At 34.0% G+C, this 18,038-nt stretch overlaps 1 protein-coding gene across 3 annotated transcripts in view; it reads left to right on the top strand.

Moving 5' to 3' along the window:
* Positions 1-18,038, top strand: part of sog (short gastrulation) — a 74,301-nt gene that overhangs the window by 32,622 nt on the left and 23,641 nt on the right. For all 3 annotated transcript variants that reach the window (XM_066289943.1, XM_066289944.1, XM_066289942.1), the window contains exons 2-3: positions 11,956-12,059; positions 14,406-14,535. In XM_066289943.1, the coding sequence (XP_066146040.1) occupies positions 11,956-12,059; positions 14,406-14,535 (234 nt within the window). The remainder of the gene's footprint in view (positions 1-11,955; positions 12,060-14,405; positions 14,536-18,038) is intronic.

Below are 18,038 nucleotides of genomic sequence, written 5' to 3'. Positions count from 1 at the left end.
TGTTTTCCGCCATGATCACACAACTTATGTAAAGGTTGTACCGGTCATTTGGGGGGTGAGGACGGGCGACGATCCATAGCAACAGATCAGGAAGGGTGGTGGACTTTCCTGATCAGAGTTCTTTTTTGAGCATATTTCGTAACTCGACAAATTTCGATGCGCAATTTTGTAGATTACCAGATTGCGCGACCTTCGCAATTCAACCAATCTCTTGGTTCTAGCACACTCTGTATAGCCGTGCTCTTAGAATTAAAAATTAGGTGCCGATCCGACTCACTTCTAAACATCCAACTCCCATTAACGACCCATTGCTCACTGTTATTTTTAGGGTGTATCACATGGAAATTTTCGTCAAAGATCTGTACGTGAGATATATCGAAATTATTTAATTACGCTGATGGATAAATGATCGTGAAACTATCGATTCGATAGTGGGTCTTAAGGCGGTCGCATTACGCAACATTATTCACAGAATCTTTGTCCATTTTCGTATTTATGTTGGCGGGTCTATATGCCTTTTTATGGTAGCCAATATGGTGATTACCAAATTACACGGACATCTGTCTTTAAGTCATATGTTTATTGATCTCGTTTCGTGAGGCCGTTCATTCTATTAAATTGTTGCACTGCAGAATGCAGAAGACGGTTTTCGATAACCCATTGTAAACATCGATTTTGGCCCAATAATCAAAAGAAAAATTAACGGCAAAACAATGTTTTCTTGTTATGTTGAACGACCTGTTATTCAACAGTTCGATAAGGAATGCTAGAACCCGAGACGGATATTAGGATCGTAAAATTATGAGATTGATAGGTTGTATATGGGTTTGTAACAGTTTTCTTTGGATGTAATAAATGCTGCATATCCTGTGGCGTGATGCTGAAAAACGTGTAAACACTCTTACTATCGCCGATAATCCCATTCAATATCCTTTGAACGTGTACACCGTGGACATAAAAAAACTGGTTTAAAACCGGCTAAACTAGGAGCTTTTGTTCTTTTTGGGGGAACATTACCTACCTATTATAATTTTATCTTCTTGATATTTTTGTCAGCTCAATCACCCAAAATATGTGTAGTTTCGAAACAATTCTGCATTGCATTTTATTTTTGGCATATTTGTGTCCCGAAATAAAACGCAATGCGCTCGTCTGCATTCGCTAAATTTAGATCGATATCCTTGGAGTTTACGAGTGGTTTAAACGAGTAAACGAAAAGTGCAAGTAGTTATTTTGAAAAATTTCGATTCATTTTGGGAGAGGTTCGTAGTCAAAACATGCATACGCTTTATGTACTGACCTAGATTAACATACCACACTTTGATGGTAATTGGCTACCACAATATTATTGAAAATTGTAACCCATAAGTTACTCTCATTCTCAAGGTGATTTAATTTGTTTCAAATTGATTTTTCTTCAAGTTCGGTTTAGATAGAACAGGCCAGTTCAGATTAACAACATATCGGATTGAATATCACAGTATAGGTGCTAAATAAGTTATTAGAATAATTGGACTAAAAGTTGCAAAAATGTTTTATTCTATGTCCAGTTTTTCCCATTTTACGTGATTTCATTGAAGATTTAATGCCACATACAAAAGAGGGTAATATTCCATGACCAGATACACAGACCTATCATTCTTTGACTCGGACTTAATTACATTTTAATTTTACCCATAATTTCATGTTTCTTCCGTTTAATTTTTTCTCATTTTTCACGTAACCGACAGTTAAACGAAAACGCGCAGGTATGTACTTTATTGCAAATTGGACGTCGACACCCTAGTTTACCAATTTAGTGCAAATTACTTCGTACACGCAAACTAGTTTAAATTACACAACATTGAATCCACATAAGAAGTGTGACGTATGATTTAATTACTTAGTATAATTTGCGGTGATTTCCATGGTAAATAACATAGTACTGTTGTTAAATATCGCGATTTTTTTATGGTTGGGTGTAATTTAAACGTCTCAGAATTTTTCAATTTATTTTTCATATAGTTCAAACCAGCCTTAGAGGAGATTTGTGCAGGGTCCGCCATATACAGGGTTAATGGTGATAATTCAACGTTTTTCTTTGAGGAGAGACCAGGGCTTGATAAAAGCAGAAAATTAAACCCATATATACGTATAGCAAAATTCAATAGATTTTGAGTCATTTAAACTTTTTTTAATATGGGGTCTTACTGCTTTTAGAGTGCTTTGTCAAAAATTCCTTTCTGGATTTTTTTACTTTCACTACTTGATAACTGGTCTAAAATTATAATGTTTGGTATGCAGTAAAATATGTCCGGAAACATTTGCATTATGCGAAGATCTAGCTATTATTAAAATTTAAATTAATTGTACATTTAAAGCACTTTGACTTTTCATTTTGGAACCATAAACGATTTTTTGAAAATGTAATACCTCATTAGATAGCTTTTCAAATGGGGAAGTTTCTAGAGCAATTTGTTCTCGTGTTACCTTGAACATTTTTTGAAAACTGCTCAGAGAGAGTTGGCGTACCTGATCTTCAAAAATTGCTTTAATAAAGTTTTTACTAAAATTTTTCACATAATGCAAAGGCGTCCAGACTTATTTCATTTAACATGGAACATCATAATGTAGACAAGTGATCGAGTAGTAAAAGTAAAAAAATCCAAAAAGGATTTCGTGAAAAGTCCCCTTGAAATCGTTAAGATCCCGAATTAAAAAAAAAAGAAAAAAATTGTAATATACTCGTAATCTAGTAAAATTTTGGAATATGCATATATGTGGGTATAATTTACTCCTTGCCTCACGTGCCACCTTCTCCAAAAAAATACATCAAATTATCAGGAACTTTGTATATGGAATAAGGGCAATAATTTTTTAAATAACTTTCCTATTAAAAAAATGTTTCAAGTAAATTACAAGGCTAATCTGTTATCACTTTTTGGTTTTCTTGAACCTCTTTTTTTTACGCCATATCAATTTAATGAAATCCAACTTCACTTTTTCGAATGTCACCCTTCATTTACGGATTGTTCTTTGAAATCTACACTTATTTACGAATACACACATGAAACTTTCTTGGAACTAAATAAGAAAAATTTCAAGAAAAAATTATTTTCCTTATTTTATTCAACAAATTATATTTGATGAAAAAAGTAAAATAACAAATTACTGCTTACAAAAATTAATTGTTATTTAATGTTCAAAGCATTTGCTCAAAATGTCTTCTGTCGTTACCCAAACACAGTGCTATTCGTTGCACGAATGATCTTCTCACGTGAACATTAGTGTCTTGCCTGATTAATTGCATGATACCGACGATACCAGCTTTCAAGTCATCTACGTTATTTGCAAACCAAAAAGTACTTTTTTTTGTTTAAATAAAAAATCGGAATTTCCGAAATGCTATTTACATGTTTTTAAATTTTATTTTGCATTTCTGATTGAATAAAATTTTTTTGAATAAAATAAGGAAATTCATTTTTTTTCTAAAAATATTTCTTATCTAACCCTAATAAAATTTGATATGACTGTATCTGCAAACAAGTGTTGATTTCACAAAATCATTCGGAAATAGAGGGTGATATTTGAAAAACCAAAATTGAACTCCGTTGCTATGTTATGGCCTAAGAAAAATAAGGTTCAAAGTTCTCAAAAAATGACAGAAATTAGTCTTGTAACATTTACTTCAAACATTTTTGATAGAAATGTATTTGCCATTATTCGATACAAATCTATATATATATACAGGGTGTCCCACAAGTGTTTCACTATATTTCAGTGGGTAATAGTACATTGAAAAATAATATGACTCCCTATATAAACCATATTCCAATAATGCTTCATTAAGAAGATACAGGGTGTTAAATTTAAAACACACCTGGAATATTTCAACGTATCAGAGTATCAATGAACAGGCGAGCTCAATTATGCATTGAACAAAATGGCCACCAATTTGAACAATTTCTATAATGTTATAGCAAATTAATAATATTTAAAACAAACTTAATATTATTAAAACCATTTAAAGAATATCGTGCATATAGACGGTATTCAATTTTTTACTGGCAAACGATACGTCGGACGAAAAAGAGTCAAGTGAGCATTTTTCTTCTAAATGAAATTAAACTTCTAAAAATAATTTTTGTTTTGATAAAAAGCAGTGGCGCACCATGTTTTTCTTTAAAAATGTGCTGAGAGGTGTCCGTACGCACGTCACTGGTGAAACGAAAAATAGCCCTTTTGCATAAATAAATGCGTCTACATTAACTCTCAAAACATGCCAAATTTCACTTACATATCTCAAACGGTTTTGAATATATCAATAAAAGTTAGATTTTTTGAGTAAAGTTTAACACCCTGTATCTTCTTAATGAAGCATTATTGGAATATGGTTTATATAGGGAGTCATATTATTTTTCAATGTACTATTACCCACTGAAATATAATGAAACACTTGTGGGACACCCTGTATATATGATTGATCCTGTATATTCACTAGAATTTTATTTTGCGGCTTGTTTCATATACCTACATGCTCCTAAACAAGAGAAAATTTCGCTTTAATCATCACAATTGTTTCAAATTAATTGTTTACCGTATTGTAGTGGTCGTCTGTTTTGCATTATGTCTGCCAACTTTAGTACAAAGTCAAATGGAGGCTTTCCACCCATACAAACTTCTTGGTGGTCATACTCCGACACTAGACGATATTCATAACGAGATTTTTTGCTCTAAATTATGCACACCTCCAGTATAATCATACAGGTGTTTATAATTAAATATGATATCAGGATTTTCTTTCAGTCTACGAGATTTGCTATTATTATTTTATAACAATGGTTTTAGTTTTTACCCATCATGAACTCTTCAACATGGGCTTTCAGACACCCACAGGTACATTGGTGTAGAATCTGTAATTTTCTTAAAGAGAACACATCTTTAAAAAAATAATCTAATTTCGAGGCGATTCATTTCGTGGATTATTGAACTTATTTATTCAAATTCATACTCCAAAGAGTATGCTCTAGATAGCATAACTTTTATAAAAATATTTGCTCCGTCTATGCAAAACTTGTCTGGTCTGGTGTTTAATATTCCATAAACGGAACACCTAGACAGACTATTAACATTCAATAAAATGTATTCCTGCTTTTTTTGGCAAAGTTATGCAAATCTTTAATGGTCCCGAGTATACTTTTAATCATGGATGACTGCGTGCCCGGCTGGAGCTATAAAATTTTTACGATTCATTTTAATTATTGTAGACAACTAAAAACTTAAGTGAATATTTAAAAACTTGAAAAATTGAGTAACGACAAAGTCCATCAAATTTACAATTGATATATTACACACCAACAGCTGATGATGTCATCTGAAATGGTACATTTAAATCAGATAAATCATGATGAAATCATAACGTGAATATCTTTATATTCATGAACACCGCCCTCATTCCTAATAGAATCACATTAGGATCGCATTATGCCATAAATATGATGGATTCGTTTTGAAGATGGCATCAACAAGCCTTTTTTTAACTAGCACATCCATTTTCAAGCTTTTTTTTTTATTTTATTAAAATACTAGAGGTGTTTTGTTGATATTTTTTATTGTAGAATCAATGCGGAAGCGTTCTTTTTTAAGAAAATGATATGGAAGCAAATGCAGAGAATATTTTTGACATTTCCGTAGAGATAAGAATGTTTTTAAATTTTTTTCCAATTAAGAAATCTAAGACCTGTAACTTCAAAATGGGCGTCGGTTCAAACCAGAACTGGACGAGACACTACCTCACATTATCAGTTTTCTTAAAATTGTTTTAAAAAATCATATCTGTCCAATTTTACATTATGGTCTCTACCTTTCTAAAAGGTGGCAATTTAAAAGATAACTGGAATAGACGAATTTTCAAGTAACTAAATGAAATACGATATTTCTTAGCATATAGGCGCAATAATGCTTAAAAAATGTTCTCGATATAAAAATTCTAAATCTTCGAATTGGAATTGAAATAAAGGGGCTCCTCAATAAACTCATGTACAAAAGTCTGTGTGAACAATAATCTTAAAATTTGTCCTGTTTGAAAAAATAATTCAGAACCCTTCATCTTCTGGCTGTAGAATGTATAAGATTTTCCGAAGGTTATGTGAAGATAAGCTTTCTTCTTGCTATGCTTGAAATGATATATGCTTAATAAAATGAAAAAATCTTCTATTTTCAAAGACAATGACTTGATACGGTATATCTGTATGCGTCATATCCATCATCGCATCGTTCACATTTGTTTGTTTGGACAACGAACTTAGCTCAGATGTAGAAGGTGTAAGAGACTCAAATATAAAAATGTGTTCAACTACACTCACTTTCATGAGAAATGCACCACCCATTTGAAACTGAGTACATTATTAAAAGAAAAATGAAGTCTTCAATATTTGCCTTATATTCCTAAGTGTTTCTACAGCGAAATATTGAACTGTAGATAGAACGTAGTGATTTGCCTTACTTTAATAGATTTTTCTTCTTTTGGCTTCCGCTCCTGGGCAAACACTCGAGGACCAGCAATCCTCGGATAAATGAGTGGATTTTTTCTAAAATTCCGCTTGGCGAAGGGAAAGAAATTGGAACTGTTTCAGATATTGTCGTGGTCTACATTTTTAACAAATTTGTTTACCATTATTTTCATATTGAAATTGTATACCTGCAATAAAATTAAAATCAAACACATCACGTGCCAACGTACTTGTTTACTTACAACAAACTCCAAGCGCCATTATACCAATCTAACGCAAACATTAATCAATAAAAATTTTACCGTACCCTTTCTGAAAATTGTGTGGAAAATCTCCTAGATTATAAGTCAAACAGAAAACTGCTGATCGAGTTTGCAGAATATAAACTAGATCCTTTTTATTTTGCCTCGTATTTGCACTTGTAAAACCTATAATTCCGGCCATAAAATTAAGGACCGACGAACGCTCACGACTCCGACGTCTACTTTACTAATTAGCATGTGTATATTTTGTTTATGTGAATTAATTAATTAGTCGTATGCCTGATAACGTCTGATTCGTCTTAATTAATGTTTCCTTGTTAAATTAAAGCAATCCATTCTCGATGGTATCCACAGGAAGCTTTGTGTTTGGTTTTGAACCGACTGGAAAAGTTGTATTATCTCAAAATGTTCATTGAGAGAAATTTCCCTTTCATCTGAGTAACCTTGCAGCCAACATGAATGAGTTGTACCTTGTCAAGTAATTTTTTGAACATCAGTGAAGGAAAAACGTTCAATTGACTTTCCTACAAGCTGAGTGCGTCGTCTGTGGCATTGAAACATCGCCAAGCACCGTGTAACGTGACTAATATATCTCAAGGGGGGCCCATCTGGATTCCGAAGTGGCGATACCTAGCAGCGTCTAGCGTAATTCCCATCCAGACTCGTTCTGGATCAAGTTTAAAGCCGTGTCAAAAGATCAAAGAGGAGGCCGGCGACAATTTGCCAATTTTGAGAGATTACTTTGAATTATTGATGTTTATATCGACCTTGCGGCATTTCCAGAGATGAGCCAGTGGTGTGGTTGTTTTCAGATGTTAAGACCGATTCCTTTCTCATTTACGTTAAAGTTTAGGTTTCTTCGGGTTGCGGTAGCTTTTTTGTGATCCGGTGGTTTTATGCTACGAAGTGCTTCTAATGTAAACCGCATCTCGTATTTTTCGATATTTATAATTAATTCAACTAGAACTCCGATCATGACGCTTTAGTTGGATTTCAAAAGCTTCAAATGGTTGTCCATGTGTAAGTGCCAATTAGCAAAAAATTTGCAATGCTTTGGGACTTAAGACCTAAAGTGTTCTCTAGTTATAGGAATACTCACAGCAGCTCCAAATTATTTTTCACTGAAACTTGGCCCCAAGTCTCAGTATTGCTACTATTTATAGAAATACATGCGTTATTCGCAGCGCAGGTAAATTGTCGCGGAGTTATTGTTGAGACTAGAGTTGTTATAGTTGAGGCGAGGTCTTGTCGAGCGTTTCATGTTAAAGCATATAGAGTTAAATAGCAAAAGGACTCAGATTTAACATGGAAATTTTAGTATTTTCGAATTGTATGTATAATTAAAAGTACCACCAAAAACTAGTTATCTACAAACGCAAAACTTTTCGTCAGTATGAATTTGTTCTCGACCAAGGGGGAGTGTCGACGACTTCATATCCTGTATTATATGTCCTATCTTTAAAGAAACAATAGCAAAATGAACCACTACATATTCTTGCATACCTTGTGATTCTCTGAAGGTGTAAACACATGAAAACAAGCACGAACCCCTTGACGAAACTTATATAGAAATTGAATTGTGCTTTGCCGAGTAAACTTATCCAAATACAGAAGTTGTTTGCCTACTAAAGCCGACGATGCAATTTCAAGAATTCTTGTTATATTCGTTATTTTTTTGTTTTAAAAATCAAAGCCGAGAAAACATTTATCCCCACGAGAGTCTTTGCGTTTGTCACATGAGACGCATGTTGTTTTAGTCAATTTAAACTTATTTCCCAGGAGATGCAAGAACGCTGTTTACGAAATATGGCCTCGATGAAAATCGTACACCTTTATATACCCACACGAAATATTGATTTTTAAAAATCTCATGCCCACTTAGCGTTGTGTGGTTGTCGGTAATTACGAAACAGAGACACAACAAATCCGGCAAAGTCGATTAAAACAACAAATAAGCTAATTTATTGCCTACCAGGTAGACAAATACAAGTTATTAAACGAATAAATAGCAATTTAATGTGACATTTGATCACTGTTTGCTTTTTATTGGATTTACTTTATTAATCAGTCTAACTGATTCGAGCGATTTCTTTAAAAATCCAATATGACAATGAGGAAATAAGAAAAAAATCACAAGTAATTCCTATGTATGGAGTATAAGTCACTGCAATCATCGCTCAAAAGTGTTTTAATTTGGTGCGTATCTGGCATTAGATAATATTCAGTTAGATAAACAATAATCTTAAGTATGTCTCAGTTAATGACACCTACCTAAATCTTTTTATACTTTCAGTTAGATAAGAAGGTCGTTTAAAGGTAAAATTTTTTTTAAAACTCTGCTAGACATTTAATATCTAAAATAAGGTTTATATAACGCAAGAAAATTAGTAAATACGTCCCTGGAATATAAAAAAAAATCCAAAATCCAGCAAAAGCATGAATTCAAAAATGCTTCTGCTTTGACGAACCCATACGTCCAATTCCTTAGGCCGGATCCAACTAGGTCGTTTTCTAGCATTAATTACACACGCGGAAGGAAAACCTTTACCAGATACTGTAATACCAGAACCGGCTTCGGTTTCTAGTAATGGGAGATTGGGAATTACAGGATGAAGTTGGTTAGGCAAAGGCATAGCAAATATATCCAAATTAGTAGTCCGACTTGTTAGGTAAAAAAAAACACTTTGCTTACATAAAAGTTTCCCAGAACTGTAAATCATGGTGACTTAAAGGCTCATATTACACAATAACTGAAAAGTTGTAGGAATGTTATTTGATTTGTAATGCCCCTAACGAGCATCAAAATAAAACAATTTACACATTGTTTTATATTAAAAAACAGGATTTTCGTATTCCCAATACAGAGAAAAAGATTCCCCGAAACTTTACACAATAAAGTTTCAAGTTACTCGAAAACTGATAAAGATAAAACTGTAAAGAAGCATCTTGAGGAACTAATTGTTTTTTCTGGTTCAGAGAGCGTACAGAATAGGTCCGTGGAACGATGACTGTTCCTAGAGTAGATTTGGCACTATTTGCGGTGTATTACTAATTGAATTTTTAGATCATTTTTGTCACTCTTGAGTATTTCTTTCCTCGAGTAAGCAATACAGTCTGAGGGCCTCGCAAAAGATATTTCGCAAACATCTACAAACCATGAAAATTTCCTTTATTTAGAGTGTTTTACGTTTCTTCACATTAAATTATCTTTTCAGTTGGTAAATTACATTCGATATATTTGTTTCATTACTACTCGCACGATGCAAGGCAACTCTCAAAGTCTAAACTTAACTGGTGGTAAGCGCAGATAATTATAAATTTAGCCTGTCATGTGGCCGTGCAAATTTTTTAATTGGTATGTATGTGTATATTATTGTCCTACGACAATAATGCCGCCTTTCAGATGGTAATTTCAGTTTGACCTTACCTAACTGCAACTACACCGCTCTAGACTCGCCGTCTCCATGTGGTCTATAGTAGATTTGATTGTTTATTACTGGAATATTTACGCAAGTGTGGTGTGGAAATTAAGAAAACGTCTTGAAAATATGTAGAAATGTAAATAAATGTATGGATATGTTGGAAAATATGAATAAATGTGCAGAGTAATAGATTTTTATTATATTTGGGTCGGTCAATAACTTTATTTGAAGTATATAGGAAAACGCTAAAATAATAAACTAAAAAAAAAACACACTTAGAGGTGCACGCTGTACGTGTAATACGAAAAGTTTTCTAAATGCGAACAGTACGTCCCTGTTTTCAGTTTTCTCAAATTGCCCAGTTTTTACCAATTTTTGCACCATCAGTCAGATTCTGCACATTAATTTGGGTGAGGAACTCTTCCGGGAGTTGCGGATAGGTAACTCTTCCCGGCATTCGACTTTCCTCCTAACTCCTGTAAAGACTCCGATGGTTTTTGCATCTTAAAATTCAGTTAGTTTTGTTACATCTCTCATTTTCAACACATAGACAAACGAGGGGCAATTTCCTTGCTTCAGCTTTGAGCTGTTTTAAACAAGTCTCAGAGTTTCCCACGGAAATTCCATAACTATCTCGATATTTTTCCTCATCAGATCCAATATTTTATCAATGTAGTTGCCTCAAACTGACTTTCGTACAGCTCTCGCTACGTTTTTCTGTTGATTTTTTACGCTTTAAAATTTTCTGAAATTGAATTCGATTTGTTTCTCTTGCTTTTCAAATGCAAAACTTCGTTAATATTGTTCAGGATTTGGTCGTCTGGTTTTCTAGATTACTTTCATATAATTCCGATTTCTTTTTTCACATTCTAGATTTGGCTGCTCTGAGCCTCTATTTGGTTGTTCTGATTGTCGATTCGATTATCGACGGCGAGTTTTTGGTTGAGTTGTTAAATCACAGCGTGAGCTCCATTCTGCTAAATTCAGGCCTCGTATATACGAATACACGTAAAGAACTTATTTATGTCAGATTGTTGTTATAGTGAGAGCAATACATTGCTTATGCACACCAAATTTTTGGCGAGTTCAAGTCAAGTTAAGGCTCGATTGCAACTACTCTGCTTTAAAGGCACTTGTCTAATCGGATGAAGAGAGTATAGAAATTGTCTTGAAAATAAACAAACGTTTAAATATTGAGGAATTATGTAGATAATTTGAGTACTAAAATAATTCTAAAAATAAAGTAATCAAAAGTACTTTAATTTGTATCGATGCATAACATGTTGATTCTCGGCTTGGAAAACAAAATTCCCGATATCAATGGATTTAAAAAAAGCGCAAGGTAATGACGCAATTATTCATGTAAATGGTGTAATTCTTCTTATACGGAGGACCTGTCCTGCCTCGTCCTTTGAATATCGCCATCTTAGGCGAAATAATAATTTTCTTGTCGCACATACATCCTTGGATGTATCAGCTTCACGGTGGTCAAAGAAACCACTCTCTGGGGCATAAACTGGTTCCACGCTTTTTTCAAGATTGTAGTCTACCTGTAGTAACTAGATCTGCGCAATATTTGTGATATATTTACTGGGTCTTTCAACGAAAACTTGATTTGACCTAATCTTGTAAAGTGCCCTTGTGCGCGTTACAGCATCCCCCTTAAGAGTTTCAAATGTCACGTGATGAATTAAGATTTGGAGAGTGGGCGAGTGTTCGCTGAAATACCCTCTATATTTAGTGTATATGGAATATAATTTATTTCTTCTTTGTTTGCAGAATGTGTCTTTGACAAAAGGGTTAGGGAGCTGGGTGCCATCTGGACTCCTGATTTGGGCCCACCAATTGGGGTATTGGCTTGCATGAGATGCAAATGCGTTCCGGTGAGTACCCGCACTTTTCACCAAAGAATTGCAATGCATATGTTTACTGCCGCATTTAACACCATCTTTGTTGGTTTTACGCGAAAATGAATGCTCTTGCATTATTCATTAATTCGTTTTGAAATTCTGCGTCGGTCTCGTCCGAGCTTATAGGAATGCGTCGTATTTAGCTGGTGCGATTGACTTCAGTATCAACTTTTTCCTACTAGTGTTCAATTTGCAAGGCCATTTCTATGAGAATCCCAATGTTCCCCTTTAGAACGCTGAGACAGTCAAACAAATATAAATAATATAAATAAAATAATAATCATTTAATCACGCTTCACTGCAACACTATGACACAAATATTATCGAGTTTCGTCATTTTCGTAAATATTTTTTATATACTTTTTGCAATTATTGGATGTCCCAATTCACGTTATATACACCACTCTATCGATTTTGGTTTTTCCTGCTATTTCTCTGTAAATTGTCTTCAGTGACAAATCCTAGCACTCATTAAGCGTAATTCGCAGTAATTGGTCAATATTATTTTAAACTATCGTTTCTGGCACTTGTTAGGTAAATAGCTCTTACAATTTGCCTAAGTGTTGAAGCGGCATATAAGAAAGTTCCAAAAAAGCTCCATTTTAAACCTAATCTTTATGACATAATGTCTGACCTTACGACACGACACCTAAAAGGACGTAACGGTCCGAAACGAGATTTATCATAATTCGGCACAGTTTAATGAGCGGTTGCGACATCAGAGGAGGCTGCATAAGTCGCGAAATCATTCAGGTGGGCGGCTGCCGCACAACCAAAACAGATGCCGGTAGATCACGGCCCAATCACGGCGCATCTTATAAAACAGTTGCAGGTCGACGACACCACTGACCTCTACCTTTACGCCCCCATCTACACCTAACTTCGTTATAGGTCGCAAGCCGTGACCTTTCGCCTACAGAGGCGACATCTGCGATTTTTGGAAAAAGTAGAACACCATCTGATAGATCGGCAATGGGTTCAATGGAATTTTCAGTGAATTGTCATAATGAACCGTTTATAGTTTGTATCGCGAAGACATTTTATCAATTATGATCGATAAACTATGTGGTGCCATCTCTGCTGGCACATTTAAAGTTATTGGCAGAATTAAAAAGAGGCTCCGTAACGCTAATAAAATATAAAATTGTCAATCTGAAAAGTGAAAACGGAAATTTATTTTTTTATACATTTTTGCTCTAATTTACCTCTGTTGAGTAAGTTTGAAGAAATGAGGACATTTTAAAAATAACAAATATATTATAATATTGTTATAAATAAATAACTGATCTGTAAAAATCTCATTTTAATCACAAACCATAAGCAGGTAACTTATATGTTTCTGATCTCTAAAAACGAATCTCTCCCTAATATGATTTTTATCGACATTGGAGGCAGTTTTTGATTTTCAGAATATTCTCCATTTTGTGAGGTCCAAAATTTCTTTTTCTGGTCAAAAAATTTTTTATAATACTCCTTTCTAGAACTTCTCGTAGGCAAAATTTAAAGGTATCTAAACTATCTGAATATATTCCATGACTTGGAGTATTTTTGTCTTACTCACATTTTCACAGACACAATTCGAACACTAATTAACGCCTTGTTATACACATAGAAAAAATCTACATGTCTATATGGGAAAATTTTACACTTTTCTTTCCCAGCTCGAATCTCGAATCTCGATTCTCACACTCTGCTGATATAATTAAATCATTACTACTAGTTTTCGCTACTTTCGAGCTTCCACAAATTACATCAATTTTAATTCGTTAATTAACTATATTTATTAATGTTTCTACCTAGACACATTTCCATAAGTTTCCATAAATTTAATCATTCATTATCGGCGAAATTGAGACAAAAAATTGGGAATAAGTGGAAGATCTGGTGAATGAATAGCAGTCATGTTGTAATCCGAAAAGAGCCCTTGAGATTTTTTAAGTCAATATGAAGTTGATATTTATTCTTTTAATTTGCAAACAACGCGAATATTGAGATAAGGTTAAAAACACGTTTCCTAATTTCGCTACAGATGAAAATCTGATATATACCGCTGTTATTTTATTAGCCTACTTTAGTAATTAAGCCATTTACAAGTTCTCTACAACAGATAAAAAATGTCTTATTTATCCATTAGCGTTAAAAGGAGAATTTGTGCATTACGGCTTTACATTAAATCCAGACTAACACATTACCCCTTCCCGCAGACTTGTCCTCTAAATCCTTTTTTAATTAGTGAGCTAAGGTTGTAGCTTTTAGACAACTCGAAATCTACTTTAGTGTTTATCTAGGCCAAATTCCTAATAAAATCTCCATTTATAGTTTCAAAAAAAGAAGAGGATTGTCGCTAGAGTGCAGTGCTACAGCATCAAAAACCAGTGCCCGGTACCGTCCTGTGATGAACCAGTGGTACTTCCAGGAAGGTGTTGCAAGACTTGCCCAGGAGATATAAGTGAGTACCGTTCTTCGGCCAATAACAATAATTATGCGGCAACAATTACACCGATAAACAATTTTCTTTAAATGCGGCTAATCTCGGAATTTGCTCTCGAACGATTACGTAACTTGTGGCACGATTTACGATCTTAAGAAGTCCACAGATTCAAACGCGATTCGAATGTGTAAAATTGCAACTATATAATTAGTAGCCAGTACGTTAAGTGCAATTTTACTGCGTTTATAGATCACCCTGTAGTAGGGAATACTTGCCGGACGAAGAAACGATATAAGTCCCTAATCTTGAATATTGCCGATGGCTTTTTATCCGTTAAGCACCAGTCTCTGCCTTCCACAATAAATTTATTTCTGTGTCTTTGATCGAAACCAAAAGAAAACTTTCAGTTTCATTGAGGTTAAAACGAGTAATGGCAAACAAACTTTGAAATTCTTCGCAACAATTTAAAAATAATCACAGTGCAGTTTGTCCATTCCCGCATACCTCAGAGAGTCAAAGGTTCTCGTTCGGGTATTTCCGGGAGCTTTGCCGCCAATCATAGCGCACAATGCTTCAGTTTCTGGAGACGGGCGTGGGACTGCACAGGTGTTACTAAATAAACTTGGAGATATCATATTATTGGCCAGACAAGAGATTGTGAAACCTGAACTTCATGGGCTGTGTTTACTTGATTTAGACCGAGTGTATATACCTAGGAAGTTCAGTTTGTATTGCATTCGGTAATTAACTGAGCAGATCTTTGGTCGGACTTGATCCAACTAAGCATCCTGAAAGCATCTAGAATTTAAATTGTTTCTTTGGAGATAAGATGCATATAAGAATGTGGAACAATCTATTGCTGGTCTTGCTCATTTCTTTTCTTGATTTAGCCTGAAACAGCATGGTAACTTAACGTGTGATTTGTCATTGAAGCTCTCTACTGCTGTAATGTAAGAAAAATGTGCATTTCTCGTAGGAATTGCCCATAAGTATGACATAGTAGAAATAGTTCCCGGGTTTTGTGGACAGTTCTGCCACCAGGCTAATAAATCATGCGACTTTTACAGAGTGGAAACGCAATTTATGTATCTCACGAATGGAATTCTTCATAATGTAAAAGTTTATGTGCGCTTTTATTATCTCCGGCTAATGGATTGTTTATAGGCGTCACGGCTGGTATACGGAGAGACTTTAGAATATTATCAATGAAAAAGAACTAAAATCAAATTTACAGCCTGAATCTAGGAATAACCATTTAGTACAAACTTTCGAAAAATTGCAGTTAGAAGAACTTTCAACACATTGAGAGAATAATAATTATGATGGCCTCGAAGTGTGATGAGAAAGTACTAGCGGTATTCCCGAATTCCCGTATTGTCATCATTAATCTCAGCAACATTTGAAATCAAAGCTTTTAAACACCTACATATATTGATATAAAGCTATAGAAGTGTCATTAAATTTTAATTGAGGCTAAAATTTCCTAATGATAATAATTTTACGAAGAAATCCTATTTACTAAAATCATATTGGTCTACCATTTTCTGTGACGAAATTGGAATTTTAACATCATTAGAGACCTGCACTTTTAACATCAGATAGAACTAACCTGGAATTCATACTCGCACTGTAAAATTCTTCTCTAAAAAAGATCTCTAGGTTGCTTAGTCATCGTTTTCAATTTTGCGTGCTTCAATTCATAGAAAAAAATGTAAGTTTCAACTGAGACTAGCGAATTTAGTGTGTTGTAAGGTTTGGAGCTGGAATATTTTAAATATAGTTGTCAATTTGATGTGCGTGAGCTTTTCACTGTAAAATTCTGCTCTACGAGGGATCTTTTAGTGACTCCATCATCATGAGACCTTCGTACTTCATAAAGAAAACTATAGGCGTTCGAGGGAGGGTTGAGTGGGAATTAGTAAATTATGGGATTGGAACCTAGCATTTTTTATATGAAGTTTTTGATTTAACTTATGTTTAAAACTCAAAGTTACGCTGTTCTATGAAGGCAGCTTAATCATTATCAGTTTCAGAATTGTAAACCTTATAGAGGAAATTATAGGTTTTCGAGTGAGGGATAAGAAGTATTAGTAAGTTGTAAGTTTTAAAAACATTTTTTTAAGTGTAATTGTCGACTTATCTAGGGTTTTACAGTGAAATCTTGCTCCGCGAAGGGCCTCCAACTCGCTCATTTTACCTTACAATGCAATCTTTGACTACGACTTAAAATAGGAAAGAGATATATTTTTTTATTTAATAATTTCTGTAAATATAATTAAAAACGCTTATTGGGAAATCTGATTGACTATTCTGTTCTCTGTGGTATACATGGAGCCAGCTTTGCAAATTGCTACATCAAAGGAGAGCCGATGAGTTAGTCGGGTGGTAATTCTGCCTCCTCTTAAAAGGAACTAGTTATACTTTGAGATCGCAAACTCTGTCTAGATATTTTGTTCCATTCGTCAGCTAATATGTTGGCTTAAAGTATCTTATCATTGTGTAAATTGTTCTGGTTTCTATGAGAAGCCAGGCCAGGAGGTCCTATAACTAGCATGCTACGTTGGTTTTTAGATCTCCTACTTCGGCAACACGATTGCTACTAATTACATGATCACGATTCACGCATCCGTGTATACAGAGTGTCCGGTTTTTTTATAGCTGGATTTTAACGATGTATTCTACGCATGGTAGCAGTATTAGTTTACTATATGGACTATATTCGAGAAATGCTGTGTTAAGGAAATATAGGGTCTTGAATTTTATATTTTTTTCAATATATTTTTTATAACTCCCAAAGTTTTTGAGGTAGTTAGCTCGAAATTTGAGGATTTTGAGAGTCTACATGACTGAATGATACTAGATGATCGAAAAAATATCTAAGAGTGATATTCCCTGGGATTATGACCTATTTTCTCGCTCAAAACTTTCTTATAGTGCACAGCAGAGTATTTAATTTTATAAAATTAAATTGGCCGATCAATTTAAAAATTTTTATATGTTTTGACCATTTTAATATCTATCACCGTGTTTCAGTTATTTGCAACATGATGAAATAATGTATGCTACTTTTTTCAGCGAGTAAGTTTGGCTATTTTCTGACGTTTCTAACACACTACTACGATTTAAACGGATTAAACATTTTTAATTTATTGACGATCTAAGAGTTAAGTTGATTTTTAATAGAAGAGAAATAAAAAATAATAGTAGACAAAAGGACAACAGTACCTCTAAATACAGAATAAATTGAGCAGCCATAATTTGTTCGACAACAAAATAATTTAAATCAACATCAACTTCAATCATCAATTTGTTCGAAATGGTCGTTATTACTTTCTATACATAAATTAGAACGTCGCCATAAAGACTTCCGAATATCTGTCAAATTCTGAGCAGTTATTTCAAGAGCATAATATCTTATTCTTACTATCTATATACATATATTATTATCTATTCTCATTTGCCTCATAAGTTCTTCTTGAGAGTTTACAGGAGTAGAATACACATTTTCCTTCATAAACCCT

This window comes from Euwallacea fornicatus, chromosome 14 (genome assembly GCF_040115645.1).
Source record: "Euwallacea fornicatus isolate EFF26 chromosome 14, ASM4011564v1, whole genome shotgun sequence".
Classification (NCBI taxonomy): domain Eukaryota; kingdom Metazoa; phylum Arthropoda; class Insecta; order Coleoptera; family Curculionidae; genus Euwallacea; species Euwallacea fornicatus.
The sequence above is the reverse complement of the archived record's forward strand: the minus strand, read 5'-3'. Positions and strand labels throughout refer to the sequence as shown.